At 37.7% G+C, this 18,491-nt stretch overlaps 1 protein-coding gene across 8 annotated transcripts in view; it reads right to left on the bottom strand.

Annotated features, from left to right (window-relative positions):
- Positions 1 to 18,491, bottom strand: part of PPP1R12A (protein phosphatase 1 regulatory subunit 12A) — a 221,793-nt gene that overhangs the window by 88,113 nt on the left and 115,189 nt on the right. For all 8 annotated transcript variants that reach the window (XM_073327675.1, XM_073327673.1, XM_073327672.1 and 5 more), the window contains 5 exons: positions 12,260 to 12,419; positions 8,697 to 8,841; positions 1,499 to 1,573; positions 998 to 1,086; positions 692 to 849 (listed from right to left, as the gene is read on the bottom strand). In XM_073327675.1, the coding sequence (XP_073183776.1) occupies positions 692 to 849; positions 998 to 1,086; positions 1,499 to 1,573; positions 8,697 to 8,841; positions 12,260 to 12,419 (627 nt within the window). The remainder of the gene's footprint in view (positions 1 to 691; positions 850 to 997; positions 1,087 to 1,498; positions 1,574 to 8,696; positions 8,842 to 12,259; positions 12,420 to 18,491) is intronic.

The raw sequence follows: 18,491 nt of genomic DNA, 5'->3' as shown, positions 1-18,491 counted from the left end.
TTTTGAGTACTATTAATCTTGAGCTGAAGTTGTATGTGAAGCAGATGTTGAGCTACTACCAAAAATAATACTTTTTTAAACCCCATTTATTCCAGTATACTAATAATCAATCCGAAACACAGGTCTCTTTAATTTGTCAGTATCTGAGACAGAATTATCCACTGCATTTATCAGAGTCTGTTCCAAGGTAACAGAACACATGAGGATGTTTTCTTTTCCAATACTTCATAATGTAAGGCATTAGGATAGTGAGCAAAGAACTCTACTCACAGAGGTCTTATTTCTGTCTTTTCCTTTGTTTCCTCCCTATTCCACATCCTTTTTAGGTATGTTATTTGAGATCTCTGCTTCCTTGTATTCTTCTCTGATTAGCGATTTATAATCAGTATTTTTAATCAAATTACTGAATTAAGAGTTTCAATTTCAATCACTGCCATAAATACAAGAATATAGCTCATTGCAAAAAATTTCATATGAATTACATTTTGTGTTTATAAATGGGGATTTAGATTTAAACTTGTTTAAAAACTCTTAAAAATTTATTGAAACTAGAAAGTGGCCATCAGGAAATGAAATGAAAAGTGGAATCAAGAAGCTACAATGATTAATTCCCGTTATCATATAAGCCCAGTATAGTGAGTTTAATTGAATCAACATCCTAAACCAAAGATACATTTCCAAAATTATTTACCTGTTTCAGCTTCAGATTCTGAGTCTTCTTCCTCATCCTCTTCACTTGAGCAGCTGGATTCATCCTTCTTTCCCTCTTCTTCCTCATCTGCTTTCTCTTGCTCCAGAGACTCAATACTAGATGCATTCTTTTCTTGCTCAATAATCAAAGTTTCTTTGCTGGAATCAAAAATATTAATTTTAAATAAAAAATACAGAATATCTATTCTTAACTTCAGTAAAACCAACCGCCCAAATAAGTGCTTAGTATTTGTGAAAGTTTTTTAAGTTATTTTCCTCACCAGAAACATCTTAATTATTTACTTACTTTTTAAATGGCTTTTGTGACTGATTATTATCCATGTTGGCTGTAGATTCAATTAAGGGAGATTTCTTTTCCTGTTTTTCACTATGAATCTTTAAGAGATATAAAATTATGCAATTAAATTGATAGAATGATATAAATTATACATATTTAATAAACATGTTATTAAAAGATACCATCTTCTGCAGAATATAAGAAATCCTCTATTTTACAACACAGCACTCCCCAAACAAGCATTTGCCAAATAACTGTATACAGCATTTGCCTTGGGTAGTTAAATACAGTGAAAGCTTTGCCTAAAACACATCACTTTTCCCTTCAAGATTTTCAGATCAACTTCACTGACCAAACAGAACAAGGAAGATGGCACAGAAGGGCAGTTAAGCACCTCAAGTCAAACCTGAAGGTTAATTCCATATACTAATCTGAATTAGTTATAGCTTGTATATAAACACACGCACCATAATACAGAGAGAGAGAGCGCACACTCTCTAAAAAGCCTACCAGATTTTGCTTCTTTTGTAATTCTTCTAAATATCCTAGAATATCTTCATCTGCTACATCAAATGCTGTCTGACCCTGGTGTGGAGGGGAAAAATGTAATACATCATAAATATAAAGTAGGATTTAAAAAACAGATGATATCTAAACTCGTCACATGATCGTGTAATAAGACGTACAACTGTAAGTATGAGCTAGATCTCATCACAAAATTGGTAGCATTCCACCTGTCTAGCAGTGATTCAGCAGATTTTTGCAAATCCACTTCTACCTGAAGTTGATATGAACAGGAAAATATACATGCTCAGAAAAGCATTTCTCCATGGGAAAAAAGATTTTATTGTAGTAGAATTTTAAATTCTGTAATGCCATGAACCCAGTTAAAAAAAAAAAGTGTTTGAAAGACACTTGTCTTACTCTGAGCCTCAATGGGTTTTAAACAGCTAAGAGAGTCATCCTAATAGCTGCTTGTTACATGGTGCCCAGGAAAGGTTGGGTGTGAGTAGGATGATCAGCTCAGTGATATATGGGGAATGGATGCCAATTTCATTTAGCTGCAGACATCTGCAACTTTCCACCTTCTCTGTATGTATGTGTATATATACATATATATATACACACACACACACACACACACACAAAACCCTCTTCTTATTATATGTTCCATTCTATGCATCCAATAAAGTGGGCTGTAGCCCATGAAAGCTTATGCTCTAATAAATTGGTTAGTCTCTAAGGTGCCACAAGTACTCCTGTTCTTTTTGCGGATACAAACTAACACGGCTGCTACTCTGAAACCTGCAACTTTCTAATTCTCATAGGTCCATGGATCATAAAGTTAAAAAAAATTATCTTGCACCATGTAAACAGATAAAAGCAGTGCAGGTAACACTGCCTATAGTTAAGGTTGCCTGACACTTTCCCTTATAAGAACCAGTTTTCAGTTGCCTATGAGTTTACAAACTTTAACCATTTCAGCTGAAATTTACTCTAAGTGTCTGCCTTAAGCTGAAAACTTTTGGAGAATTTCAGCATTTAGCTGCTCAGCTATTTCTTCAAACAAGATTGGGGGAAATGTTGTTTAGCCATGTTAAAAAGTTTCTTACAAACTGTTTAATTGGGAAACTAGTGCATAAATGCTTTGGAGCAAGGACTTGACATTTGACAAGGGGATCACCTGGGTTTCAAGGATGTGCTGTTTGCTGTCCCCATAAAAATTCACCCTAATTTGGCCAAGCTCTGAGCCTCTGAAAAACTCAGTTCACACATGCTCAGTAAACAATTTTTAGAATTTGGCAGCTAAATTCTCTGAAAATTCTGTCTAATGAACAGGTTTTTGTCCAGGGCCGTGACGCTGAGAATTTTCTTACAATAGCTCCTTCTGTTAGCCTTCATTCTGATGTTTTCTAACTTTTGAGTGCTTGACTTTGCAACCATAACATTCTTTCATGTATTTTTTATGTAATACTATTAACAATGTTATCTGAATTATCAGGTTATTTTTTTATTTCAGAGTAGCAGCCGTGTTAGTCTGTATTCGCAAAAAGAAAAGGAGTACATGTGGCACCTTAGAGACTAACAAATTTATCTGAGCATAAGCTTTCGTGAGCTACAGCTCACTTCATACTCTTTCTCCAGTCTTCCCCAAGGCTGTCTGAAAAGATGCTGAGAGGGAAAGGAATTTTTTTTCTGTTGTTCATAATATAAAACACTCCTTTTACTTTAAAATGAATATGTTTTCTTAAAATAGTTACTGTAAGTCTTAATATTAACTGATAAGGGGTATTTTGGTAAAAATAATCTTATACCTAAATTTCTTAATCTCAAATGTTCTCTCATATCTGATGTTGTCCTTTTGAATTAATGGTTTTCAAACTACAGTAATATACTTTAGGGGTATTATGGATTAATGATCCTCCTTTGGTTTCATGCTTCACAACCATCAAGGCATGTCATTAGATTGTAAGACATGTAAGACATGTAGACATGCAAGACACCCGTAGTCACTTATATAACCTTGCAGGGGCACCTTCTTTTTATAAAGGGCATAGCTCAAGGTAATATTTACATCAAGTGAATCATTTTTAAATTTTTAGGTAATAAGCAATTTTAATAAAAATATAAAAGCTATGAAGCATTTTTTCTCTCCAGATAATCTGTATCTGAGGCGTGTTCTGACTCATCTCGTCTAAAAAAACCAGTTAAAATGAACACCTGTCAGTCTGTTGTTCTTCACTGCAGAAAAGGAATTTTTCAGAGAGAAATTGACCAAACATAGTAATGATGCCCTGATCAGCTCTGCCAGGAGCCTCTCTGGTACAAATTTACAGAATGCCAAAAGCTCATTCTTTAGGAAGACATTCTCTGTAACAGTAACATGCTGCAAGTCAATCAAAGCCAGCTCTGCTTATGCTCAATGTAACTGCAGAGCTATAGTCTTTTAGATGTAATGCTCACTATTTAATATTGTGAACAGTTCATGATCCTGCCATCCTGTAGTGAAACAAACAGTTGTTCCAATATGAATAGCAGCAGCTGAGGAAACTGGATTCAACTATTATTCTGATTTTGCAACAGCTATTTTTTCAAAATGAAAACCCATTTCCCCCCTCTAACCGAAAACCAAAACATTCATTACTATTAAAGTTTCTCCCTACTTACTGTAGCTTTAGCAGGGCATAACTACTCTGCTTCAATTTTGCCAGTTGTAAAATAGTGGTAGTAATACTTACGTACCTCATAGCAATGGTTGCAGTGGGGGAGGTTTAGATTGGATATTAGGAAAAACTTTTTCACTAAGAGGGTGGTGAAACACTGGAATGCGTTACCTAGGGAGGTGGTAGAATCTCCTTCCTTAGAGGTTTTTAAGGTCAGGCTTGACAAAGCCCTGGCTGGGATGATTTAACTGGGAATTGGTCCTGCTTCGAGCAGGGGGTTGGACTAGATGACCTTCTGGGGTCCCTTCCAACCCTGATATTCTATGATTCTATGATTCTATGAATGGTGTATGCAATTTTATGTTGAAAACTACTCTATCAAATAAACAAAGTTCAGCTAGCCAGTGTTAACTGCTAGGATCTAAAACAGGCCACTACTGTCACGGATTACAGTGGATTCAGAAACTGAAGTAGGTTTACTTTTGCCCATCCACTTGTCTACGGATTTTATTGTGTTGCACATTTATCCATTTTGCTGGAAGAAGTTTTATTTAAAAAAAAAAAAAACAACCCATATGTCCTATAAATCCCCTACAAAGCACACCACAGGCAACCAACACTTGTTAGCTGATAGCCCTGTATTCTTTTTTCACATTAGTTTTTAAAAATCAGAAATAAAACACTGTTTGGTTGTCCACCTCAACCAAGAGAATATGTAAACATATTCAGTTTTAAAACTCACAATCTGATTCCTATAAAATATGCATTCACGCAAACAGATTATGAACAAATAAACAAATAGATAAATATGCAGATTTAAGCCTGTCTTCACTAAGTAAATCTGTTGGTTGGTTGGAATGCCACCATCTTGCAATGTCTTGCATCCACACAAAACAGTCATTGCAACTATTGGTTGCATCAAGGAGTTACAGTACACGAGATTCCATCTTCAGGACTGGCTAAACTGGTGCGGACTTCAACAATTCCCTTTCTCCAGCCCACAGGAATAGCTGAAAGGCACCAATACACACTGTCCTCTTCAAGTCGTCCCATTATCCATTGATTTGTACTTGGAACCAAAGGCCCCTGTTTCCAACAACAGTGCTCTGAAACTACATGAAGTTCCAGATGCACTGGTAGAAACCACAGCAAGCTGGGCATATACAGCAAAGCTATGCCAAAAACAGTATAGTTGCGGATGCACTTAAGTGTGGCAAAGGTAAGGACAATGACTAACTCCTTTCAAGCAAACAACGTGTGACCACTGTTCCTCCTTGCTTGGTGTAAACACATCCTGTTTCTATTGGACAAATGACCCAAATTATGTTTTGATAGAAAAATCAGCAGTGTTGGCATTTAAAAATGATCATAACAGCTTCAGATTTAACAGCTCATTAAGATAAAGGAGAGGAGTTCATAATTGTCTTTATTGTTTCAATCAGACTGGTAGCCAAATAAAGACAACTATGCACCCATTTACATTGTGAAGGTTATTTTAAGCAAACCCAAGACTGGAAAGGGTTCTCTCTCTTCGATACAGCTTAGATGTGTGCTGCACAACTGTAAGCCAGGCAACATGTGGTCCCCTATGCTTCCTACAACCCAGTTGTCATCTTTCAGTTTCTGTGGAATCTTTTGGGTGTGTGCCTGCAGCCTCCAAGCAGTGTCAGTTTACAGACAAAAAGCCTGAAATAGTCACTTTCAGAGGTGTGAACTGCACCATTTATCTCAATGACATTAACTCTGAAACTGAACCATTTATATACTAGAACTGTAAACACACTTCTTGCTGATCATTTTAACAAAAATATCCAGCATAGCTAAATATCAAACATTAAAGATGCAGAAGACCTATTAGTTTGTGTGTATAATCCATGTCCCCCAGCTGCTTTGTAATGGCAAGAATGGATTCTGGGTGGCTCCAATGAGAGGGGAAAGGGGAGTGCATCTAAACAGAATATATAGTATATTCAGTAGAGGCTGACTAGGGAAGCTTGTGGGAGTTCATTCTGCAGCTTACTCATTTCAGCAGCTGACAAATAATTTCAGATTCTCAAAAGCATTCAGCATAACACATGGATTTAGGGGTGGGAGGATTTAAGAAATGTAGGGTACAGTCTCAACCTGCAGCCACAAGCCTCTATATGGAAAACTTTAATGAAAAGACCTTCTCCAACTTTTTAAAAGAAGTGTCCAAGGGGGAAAAAAGGCTTAGATGACTACCTTCACTGAATGAAACAAGACAACTTCAAGACTTGGGGGGGGGGGGGGGGGGATGGGGGAGGAGAGGACTGTTCATACTGTCTGCGAACACATTTTTCACTGGATCCTGATAAAGCTTAGATCAAATTCAGCTACATTTGATTGACTCATCTCTGTTTTGTGAAGGAAACTGAAAGCTTGCCAAATGGAAATTTAAAGCTTGACAAGTGCCCATAAATAACAAGGCTACAGTATTTGAAAAAATCCCTATGGAAGTCCTTACACAAAGCTATTCTATCAGGAGTGTGTTAAGAGATAACATGTTGATCTGGGTCACAATTTGCTTGACCACTTCAAAGATAAAAGCAGGCCAGAGTTGATTTCAGAGAAGTAGTTGTATAACTTTCTGTTGATGTACTCCCTCACCTGGAACCATCATCTGTGGGCTCTACACTTACAGCACTCTACAAATGAAAGTTTTCCATAATCACCAAAATATTTTTTGTACATTTATATGCAAAGTAAGGCCAACGTTTTCAAGCCTGTCTGCCTAATGTAAAACACCCAAGTAAATGTTTGATTTTCAAGAACTATTGATATAGGCTTATTTTCCTCAGGTAAAATGACTTTGCAATAAAAGTATTTGTTGAAATGCCTTCAATCCACACACAGTCCATCGTGCCAAATATCTGAAGCTAGGCACCTAAATAAAAGTGTCTTGGTCCTCAGAAGCTGCTCAGCACCCACAACTCGGATTAATTTCAAATGAGGTGTGGGTACTCAGCCTCTCTGAAAGCCAAGCCACTGATTGGGTATTTTGCAAAGTTACAGATGGAATCTCTCAGCTGCACAGGTAAGCCCATGTCTCCAGCCACCACCGCTTAGCTTCTCTTGTCTGCTTCTCCTCCGTCCTTTCTTGCCTCAGTTTGACTAAAGATATCCAAGTTTTCTCTGCGACAGTTCTCCAGAATACCACCACCACCACCACATGCATCTCCAGTCTACAAAGAAGTCTAAGGACCCACTTGGTAAATGAACTAAGTTTCAGGGGCAGATTTAAGAACATACATTAATAGAGCTCAGTTAAATCAATTTCTGACTTTCTGATGCAACTGAAATACGTTGTCTGAGTACAGTGTTATCTTCTGGTTTTCAGTGGTTCTGTGAGTATTTATACGGGAGCAGAAAGTTTTTTAAAAGGCAAGTTCATCCTTCTTAATGTTTTGACTCTCTAAGTCTAACCTAAACTTCTGGGCATAATGTCTGATTTTTGAGATAAACTACAATGTTTACCCTTAAGTGGTTTCCTCCTCATATAAATTATAGATATTTACAAACTTAGTTCTAGTTTAAGTTTTTATGCCTAAAAACTTCTTAAATGATTTTTTAAAAAATTAAGGAAGGGCTTGGTGAATGAATCCCCCTACACCTTAAAAGATGTGCAGGAAAATTCACATGCACTACAGGCACTGAAGAGTAGAAGTAGTTCAGGGTCCAGGTAGAACAAGGGAAGCAACCATAGCCTCAGGCCCTACAGACCTGCAACAACAATTTCAGTCCTTGAAAAGCTTATAAACTTCATAGGAATGTTTGGATTTTGGGGGAAGCAGGTCCGCTGCAGAGTTAAGGAAGTCCACAGTTCCTAAGCTCTGCCCAACAAAAGAGCTGAAAACCTGCAGCAAGAAAGCATGAAGCTACAGATTGATGCATCATTTAGTAAGCCCAAAGCTGTCTGCTATATTTCCCAAGTACACAAAAGCAGCACACAGTGTTAACACTTCAGTGCACATAATACAAGAAGAAATTGCTTTTAATAGTTAATTTTGCCATCCCGCAGCCCAATGCTAGTCAAAGACACCAGCATTCACCTAGGTGAAACATATTAAAGCCAATCTGGGGTTCAAGCAAAGCTGCTGAGTTATGATGAACCAAAAAAAGTTTAAGAAAATGCCCAGGAAGTAAGAAACTGAGTAACATTAGATATCAAAAATTAAAAGGCCTTATTTTATTTAATCCTAAACATTCAGAAAAATTCTACCACAGCATAGGTTCTCACTAGTTTTATTTCAAATTTAATTTTCAAAGAAAAATAGCAGAGCATATGGGGCAATTGTTGAAAACTCAGTACAAAGTTGAGTCAGCCATCTACAAGTCAATTTAGAAAACAAAAAATTAAAAAAAAAATCTTAACACACAAACATGCTGGTTCTCGCAAAACATGCATTACAGAAAGTGCCATGTACAGGAATGGCACATTATTACTACTGTTCTTACCCTGGCTTCTAAAGTCACTTTAGAGACCAGAACTTTGCATCTTGACAAGGATTACATAAAAATCCTACCACTTTGTTGACAGTCTCCGTATCACACAGGTTTTCCACTAAAATTCGACATGCTTCTTCTTTACCCCAGTGAGCAGCAGCATGAAGTGGTGTCCAGCCATCATAATCTTTAATATTTACATCATAGCCAGCCTGTATTAAAAGCCTAAAGGAATTAGAAGAATTAGATCTAGAATACCACTGACAGTAATAATTAAACTGCCAATAAGTGATAAATTATTTTAAACAGTTTTAAATTTTTCTTGCCTTCAATTCACTTCTCATACACAGAGGTAATGGTAAGTCTATGTTAAACGTAAGACTCAATTAAAAAAAATAAATCATATCTTCCCAAGAAATATTTTCAAATCATTACTAGTCCCAAGATTACTACAACGAAGAAATTCAGAAGTTTGTTTTTCCAGTCTGTTTTGTCCTCATGCATTTAACATTTTATATATCATCAGACAGTTCTCCCTCTTGGCGAGAGTATTTTACACAGGAACAGGGGACAGAAGCGTTTTTTTAATTAGGACAATATGACTGTAAAAGCTCAAAAATTATCAGACACACCTTCTTACAGGTAAACTACCTGAAACTATTTTTGAATTAATTTTTTGAGCTGATGTCATCCCTTTAAGATCACACATGGCTAGTGCTGTGGCAGAATAGTGCTTAGATTAATCAGTTTTCAGAGTAACAGCCGTGTTAGTCTGTATTCGCAAAAAGAAAAGGAGTACTTGTGGCACCTTAGAGACTAACCAATTTATTTGAATCAGTGAAGCTCTTCTCAGAGAGTGCGGGACCTCTCAAATCAACAACGTCCCATCCGATGAAGTGAGCTGGAGCTCACGAAAGCTTATGGTCTAATAAATTTGTTAGTCTCTAAGGTGCCACAAATACTCCTTTTCTTCCTTCAGCTGAAGTTCAGCATTACTGATTTCATAGTTCAAGAACCAAAAACAATCAGCCAATACTTCCCAGAATGATTCCTTAGGAATATGGGTGTGAGAGTCTGTGTGTGAGCAAGTGCAAGAGAGATCATATACACCACAAGATTAATGAAAGTGTCAAGTGTTCTAACACAGGCATCTTCCAACGATTCAACTTTTAAAAGGATTGATGCAGAGACACGGTCTAGCTGTTGAAGAAACATTCGTTTGCACACAAGAGGAAGGGTATAAATGTATCATAAACCTGCAAAAGGTAGTTAGCCTATTTGGAGAAAAAGAAAAATAATTATTTATCCAACATAATTTCCATAAATAATGGCTCTTAAAAAACAAGGCTGGCAAACACTATTTGGCTGCAGATATCAAGGTATTACCTGAACAAAACCCTTTTTTTTTTTTTCCTATTGAAAGTATATTAGGGCTTTTTCCTAAAGCAACATTTAACAATCCATGTTGGGAGTGTAGGATGGGGGAGAATATTTAGTTGCAAAGTACTCTGAGTTAATAATTTAGTTAAGATTACATGGCATTTAAGTAAGCTAACAAACAAGAATATTTGGCAGGTATACACTTTGAGTCTGCATACTAAATATATATTTCTATCGACCAGAAGATCAACTGTTCATGTGTAGAGATATCTTAATAAGTCATGGTTTCAAAATTATGCACATAGCACAGAATCTTCTTACTGCAAAGAAGTCTAATATAAGGGCATGTCTACATGGAGAAACTGGCACAACTACAACAGTGTAATTATGTCACTGTTCTGGAATGAAAAGTGATTTTTTCAGTATAGTTTATATTGTTCTGCTATACGAAAAAAATCACTTATTTCAGAATGGACTGTCCCCAATGGGGAGTTATAACAGCATAGATATCACAATATAGTTATACTGCTATAGTTCTGCAGGTCAATTTCCCTACGTAGACAAGGCTTTACAATGTCAGAAGTAATGAAGTTTATTCATTTAGGGACACTCATTTATGTTCACTTTAAGGTACCTTACTGCTCTGCCAGTGCAGGAGCAGTAAAGTACATTTATACTCACTTTAAGGCCAATTTACATTGCCAGAGTGGTGCATAAGCCACCTTAGTGAAAACCAGGGCCTAGGCATTTTCATTACAATTAAAGAGAAGGGATTTCACTTCCTGTCAAAATAGGTATGTCAGAAGTAGACAGATCAATGGTACAAAATATAAGCAGCTAGGTTCTTGGAGAGTCCTCTTCATGTATTTCAAAACTATAAATTTACAGAATATATATTGTAGTCTCAATGGACAGCAGAAATTTTAAATTTAAAGTAGTCAACTAGTAACTTTAAGAAAAACAAACTCCATAGCCCTGTGAATACACAATTCACCTTGGTGCATAAAGCAGATATTTCAAACACCCTAAAAACAGGGACTTGCATTAGGGATTCACTATCTGTCAAGTTTTAATTAAATGAATACAAAATCTCAAATTCATTTCGTCATTCACATTTCTATTTAAAAAATATTGATAAGGCATGTGAGCTAACTGCTTTCCTTATGATAAAATATTGATGTCTTTTTTTTTTTTTTTTAACCTGAATCTGTTTTACCTTATCCTCTAGGACTATACAATATTTATTTTATTCCATATATTTTCTTCAAGATTTCTAAAACTATTGGTCCCAAAATGAGATCTGTATATTTCTGAACACAAGATGAGCTTAAAATATAAATCCATACAGGTGACTTTAAATTTTATTAAAATATGTAAAAAGAAAAGGAGTACTTGTGGCACCTTAGAGACTAACCAATTTATTTGAGCATAAGCTTTCATGAGCTACAGCTCATTTCATCAGATGCATAAACTGTATGCATCCGATGAAGTGAGCTGTAGCTCACGAAAGCTTATGTTCAAATAAATTGGTTAGTCTCTAAGGTGCCACAAGTACTCCTTTTCTTTTTGTGAATACAGACTAACACGGCTGTTACTCTGAAACCCATTAAAATATGTAGAATCTGTTTGGCCCACACAAATGTTGTGCTTAGGTTTATGCGGCCATCCTGTATAATAAGGTTGGGCACCACTGAATTAGACGATAAGAGAAGTCTGAATGTTTGCAGGAAAAAAATTGAGATGTTGATAATGATACATCTTTTAAAGCCTTTCCCTAAGTAATCCTTCAAGTTTTGGAATAAAATTACTAATTTTCTTCTCTCAAACCTGGATAGCTTTAGTCTGGACTACTTTTACTGCATAAAAACAGCACAGTAAATGATGGTTTTAAACCAGGTGTATTATCCCAAAGATAACCTGCATTAAAGAAAGGTATCCTTTCTCCTTAATATATTAAGCCAAAATATACTTCAGAAATATGGATATTTTTGCCATAGTGACATTGAGGATTCAAATTCAATATGTACAATACTGTTAAGTTTTGAATAACTCAAGTAAAGTTCATGACACTATGTAAAGTTTCAACATTAGTTGAAAACAGGAAACATAACTGTGAGAAACAGGTAATTCTAAAGATCACAAGGTTCCAGGATGCAATCCAAAAACTTTCAATCATATTAAGGCCAAGTTATTTTACACTAACATCTGGACAAGCTTGGAGACACGGAAAAAAAAAAATCTACCATTTAGAAATAATACTTACTTTAAAACTTCTGTATACCCTTTAGCAGCAGCTACATGAAGTGCTGTACCTCCAGATTTTGCATGCCTGACATCGTTTATACGGCCACTGTTAAGCCACTGTCTTGCATCTCTAAGCATTATCCGTTCTTCTTCTTTTCTAGCTGCCTCTATATCAACCCCTAATTGAGAAAAAGAATCGTTTCATTTCAAACATAAGGTCATCATTAACTGATAATTCCTGCACATTCCTTGCATGTGGCAATAAAAACACTGGCTAAACAATATCATTAATGTATTGGGGCAAATGTTAAATGGATCTTTTAAAATAAGCCCTGAGAAAGTGTGGGCACATCCATTTTGTATTTTTTACATGCAAATCCTCTAGGATGATTTTCAGAGACTGACTAAAAACTGGCCTTTTAACTTTATTATTAATTTACATGGGGAGTGTAAATTAATGACCATGAAAATTTAATGACTACTACAGTGGTCACTATTAAATAGAAAAAGATTAATGATTAAATTTGTCAAGCTATCATACTACTACATCTCAAATAATGTAACGTTATTTCCTAAATCATGCCGCTTGTGATAAAGGTTGAAAAAACAAGGTGAGGGGGTGGCAGAGGGGTTCCAATTATGTGTGCAAAGACATAAGCAATGGCTGCTGAAAAGTGTGTTTCCCGCAATTAAGACATTTTTAGAGTTATTGCTGTTTTCCAAAGAACCTTTCGTAAAAAGTAGTTTCTAGCGTCTCTTTGTGAAATAATGATTTTCACCCTGGTAATCTAGCCTTGGAAAAAAGCTTGCAGGATAAACAGCAAGAGTATATCATGAACTTTTACCTCAGAATTCTCAGAATACAAGTTTTACCAAAGACTGTATGTAGCATCTCTTATAGAAAACAGTTTGTGGTACTTTATAAGGAAGGGCAGACAAGAAAGAGCAATAAAAGTTCAACAAAGCAATTTAAGAGTATAAAGTTGAAAAAATGATGCTGAAGTGTTAACGTGAGAATGTTACCAATCTCTTCTACAGCATTTTTCACAAATAGATGTCAAAGCACTTTACAAAGGAGGCCAGTATCATACTCCCCATGTAAGTAGGAAGCACACAGCACAAGCATTTTAATTGACTAGCTACAGTAAGGGGAGTATAGAAAACTATAACAGTGAACAGGAAATAGATGGGGGCTGTAGCTAAGCAAGAGTCTGCTATTTATGCTGAATGGGAGAACTGGACTCGAGGACAGCTGAGAGCAATACACAGGGAAAAACAGCTCGAGGAAGTGTGGTTATCAAAAGCTCAAATCAAAATTGGTTGACCTGTAACAGAGAACTTGGGCTGTTTGAGCTACAACAGTACACAATAATGAAAAAAACAGAAAAAGAATACTACTCCATGTCTAAATCCAAACTGCGCAGGGATTTTAGATGGATTGAATGTAATTACCCAAATACAGGGCACCAAAGTTAAACATCTGTTTTTGCAAAAATCGCCATGTGGCTTTTAATGACCACAAGTGGACAACATGGTAATTTGTTTTATGACAGTATATATGGCAACATGCTGTTTTCTATACCTCCTTCTCTAACCATCTACAATGTGTTTCAAAAAGCATTTCAGCAACACAGTTTTCTCTTTGCTTTCATCCTGCAGTGAAGTTATGTTAAATTTGATATTTCCATGGCAACTAATATAGAAATCAAGTTTTAACTTAATTGCAGAATCATGTTGAAAGAGATAATGGGTTGAAAATGATTCTTGTTTGAATGAGAAGTCTTTGATGACACCAATATTAAGAGTAACTTTATAAAAGGCTAACAAATTACAGATGTTGCTGACAGGAATAGTGTGTGTTATAAATGATTATAAACACATCAGTAGAACGTATTATAGATCATTTATAAGGAGCCTACTGAACTTTTGGACATAACTAATTATTGACTAAAACACCAAAGATTTATTAATCCTTTTAAAAGAATGCTGAACATAAAGTCTGGTCAAAACCACAATAATACATAACTCAAAAGGTTCACAGAAAACCTACTTAGCCAAGAAGCTAAAATTTACAGGCTATGTGTACACACAAGAGACAGTGCCGTGGTGGGAAGTTTAGAATGCCTCCATTTCTGAAAGAAGTCGGGGGGGGGGGGGGGGGGAAGGAAATAAAGGACATCCTGTATATACCACCAGACCCAGGGTGGACTGATTTAAAACAAAACGATTTAAATCAGCAAACATGAAACACTGGTTTAAATCATCAATTTTAATCATATTTTGCATTTGTACTTTTTAGTTATTGTCCTAAAGAATGGCTGATTGCCACTGGTTGGGAACCATTAACACATGTTGATTTGCAACTAAATATAGCCCTTTTATGGTATTTCCTTTTGCTAATCAAGAGGATACACTATGGACATGTCTACATGTACAGCACTGCAACAGCATAAAATTAGCCCTGGGGAATTCCACACCACTGCATGTGTGCAGAATTCATGTCCCCCGCAGATTTCTATGCTTCTCTGCAGAAAAGTGACTTTCTGATAGGGATGCAAAGGGAAGCTGCAAGAGCAGTCACGCAACACTCCCTAGCAGCGCAGGTACAACATTTCAGGCACCCAGAGCAGACAGCGGAGAGGTAAATCACTAAGGGGCTGGAGATACCTCAGCCAGTGGCTCCTACCATGAGCCAGGATCAGCTGCTAACTCCTGGCTGGGCTGGAGGCAGGAAGGGACGGGACCTTCCTCTTCCCCTGCAAGGACTGGCTGGGCTGTGTCAGACCCGCCACCAGAAACCTCCCCAAGCTACAGGAAACTCAGCATTCTCCCCTGCTTCCTGCCCCCATCACTCCTCAGCTGTGGCGGGAGGGGGACTATATGGAGAGCTGCTTCCCCATCCACCCAACCCCTGTACATCCAGACCTCCCATGCCAAGGCACCCCTGCCAAGCCTCATCCGGTAATCCAGAACTCCCCTAGCCCTCCATACCCAAACCCCACCCCCCGCATCTGGAGCCCCCTGCACCCAGACCACCCCCCCCCCGAGCAACCTGCACTCAACCCCCCACCCTGAGCCCCACATCCAGACCCCCATGCTGTGCACCAACTAGCTGCACCTAGACCCCCCACACACACCAAGCCCCACTTCCCCAGGACCTAGACCTCTCTGCTGATCCCCAACAACCTTCACCTGGAAGCCCCTGCAGAGTCCATTGCCCCTGTACCTGGAATCCCCCAATGAACCTCTGTGCATCCAGGACCCCCCCCCCCCCCGGAGGGCCCCAGGGTGTTTCTGGGGCAGGCCCAAGCCTTGTGCTGTGTCAGGGTCGGGTGCAGCCTCTCCGCTGAGTCTGTGTCCTGGGGGAGGGGGGGCTGCGGGGTGATCTTCCACTTTCGTGCAGTCAGTTGCCTGTGCTCCGCATTGCCATGCTGGAGCTTCTACATTGATTTATTGACAAATAAAACTTGCAGAATTTTAAAATACTTTGCGCAGAATTTTTAATGCCCTCAGGAGTAATCAATACAGTTGCATTGCTGCAGCGTGCCTGGTGAAGATGCTCTACGTCAGCGGGAGAGAGCCCTCCTGTCGTCATAATAAAACCACCTCCCCAAGCGACAGAAACTATGTCACTGGGAGAAGCTAGCCACACCGGCGCTTATGTTGATGTAACTTATGTTTCTCAGGGGGTGGCTTATTCACACCTCTTAGTGACATAAATTCTGCCGATGTAGAGGCTATGTCTACACTACATCTATATACATTTATTTAAGCAATTATATAATTTAACTTTTTACTAAATTAAATTTTTACTTGTGATTTGTGGCAAGCTCTATTTGGATGGAAATTCAAATTCAATTTCAAATGCACAAACAGCGTTGTAATCTTTTTTATTAAATAAAACTACTTTAATGTGTTGAATACTTAAGAAAAAAGTTTATCAAAACATGTTTTACATTTAGAACTAATGGATTTATTAAACAAAGGAAGTAGTATCTATAGTTAGTGAACTGAACTGATTGTTTCTGGTCACCTGTCCTTCAAGATTTTAGAAATAGTTCATCTACCAGAAAAGACTACTGCTTTCAAAAGCTGGTCTAGTATTGCAACCAACTCTGGTTCCAAGTGCTTAAGAACTGACTTCTAAGACCTTGATTAAAACTGGGCAGCAAACATGTACCTCTTAATGTTATTAAAATCATTTAAATTAAATATACAAAAATAGACTATAAATAAGTTTAGGTCTTAACATAGCTTGCCAATTCCAAATTGAAAGTAAAAAGATTTTTTTTTTAAATAAAAGTCTGTATTTAAATAAACAAACCCAATATAAATAAAAAATCAATTTTTATTTATTTGTAAATCATTTATTTTTATCCACCTCACCCAAACCCTGTCAAAAATCTTCTTGTTCTCCTCCACCTGCAGTAGCAGCTTTACCTAGGTAGCACTTGATGAATATTGAGCTTCTCCTCTCACACCCCAACCCCATGAAGGGGTCCCCCATATTCACTTCTCTTCCGGGTAGGAAGGGGAGCAGAAGTTGGTCAGTTATCCTCTTTCCCAACATGAGAGGTATAATCCCTGCACAGCTCCTTGCTCTCCCAAAACACATAGGTGCTTTGCTCATTGCCTAACTCTTCTTAGTTTAAGCCATTTGTTTGCTGCCTCTGCTTTCCACATTTGTGTCTATTGTTTTCATTCAAGTTTCCTTCCTTTGCCTTCACAGCATCTTTCATTGAAAAGTTATCCTAATCATTTTTCCAGGACAGCACTTCATCTTTCTTGCCATTTTTCTTGCTTCTTCAAACACTTTTGGTATGTTTCCCATTTTGTCTTGCCCCAGACTTATCTTGATCAATTCCAATATATGGGTGGGGCAGAGGCACGGTTAGGTGCACTAAGCAGGTAAATTCCAGAGTACCTGAATCAGGGGTGGGGGCTTAATGAAAAATTCTGAATACTACTCTTAAATTTATGCCAAGGATGGGGTGTGGGGGCAAAGATGCAGAAAGGAAAAGAAAAGAGGAGGGACAACGACTGGAGTTGGTGAATCTAGAAACAAAGGGATTATGGGAGAGAAGGGTAGGGACAATGGCATAAAACAACAATCAGCAGAAATTTAAAATATCTGAGTTTTAAGTTGTAAAATGCATAGCATGATGGTATCACTGGACTGTGTAGGGGTTTGAAGGTGTGCTGCAATACCCAGTTCCTACTAGGCCAAGTATCTATATTCCCAGAGCAGGTTCCACCCTGGGAGCTCCTACAATACCACTCAAGCCTATGTGGATAAGAAACATGCTCATGAACATCAGTCCTGGATCCAGTAAAATTCTGGATAATTCAAAGTAAATAAGATATCTGAGGGGTTATCAAATATATATATGCCATCATGTGCCAGAAATGCCCCTCTGCCATGTACATTGGTCAAACCGGACAATTGCTACGCAAAAGAATAAATAGACACATATCAGACATCAAGAATTATAACATTCAAAAACCAGAGAACACTTAAACTCCCTGGTCAGTCAATTTCAGACCTAAAAGTCGTAATTCTCCAACAAAAAACCCTTCAAAAACAGACTTCAACAAGAAACTGCAGAACTGGAATTAATTTGCAAACTGAACACCATTAAATTAGGCTTGAATAAAGACTGGGAGTAGATGGGTCATTTCCCAAAGTAAAATTTATTTCCCCATGCTAATTTTTCCCTACTGTTACTCACACCTTCTTGTCAACTGTTTGAAATGGGCCATCCTGATTAACACTACAAAAGTTTATTTTTCTCCTGCTGATAATAGCCCACCTTAATTGATTAGTATCATTACAGTTGGTATGGCAACACCTATTTTTTCATGTTCTCTGTGTATATAGCTCTTCCCTACTATATTTTCCACTGCATGCATCCAATGAAGTGGGTTTTAGCCCACAGAAGCTTATGCCCAAATAAATTTGTTAGTCTCTATTAGTATGTCTACACTATGAAATTAGGTCGAATTGACAGAAGTCAACTTTTGAAAAGCAATTTTGTGTGTCCCCACTAAGCGCATTAAGTTGGCGGAGTGCGTCCTCAGTACCAAGGCTAGCGTCGACTTTCGGAGTGTTGCACTGTGGATAGCTATCCCACAGTTCCCGCAGTCTCCGCCACCCATTGGAATTCTGGGTTAAGCTCCCAATGCCTGGTGGGCAAAAACATCGTTGCGGGTAGTTTTGGGTACAAGCTGTCAGTCGCTCGCTCCTCCCTCCG

This window comes from Lepidochelys kempii, chromosome 1, assembly GCF_965140265.1.
Source record: "Lepidochelys kempii isolate rLepKem1 chromosome 1, rLepKem1.hap2, whole genome shotgun sequence".
Classification (NCBI taxonomy): domain Eukaryota; kingdom Metazoa; phylum Chordata; order Testudines; family Cheloniidae; genus Lepidochelys; species Lepidochelys kempii.
This window is presented reverse-complemented; position numbering and strand designations above follow the sequence as displayed.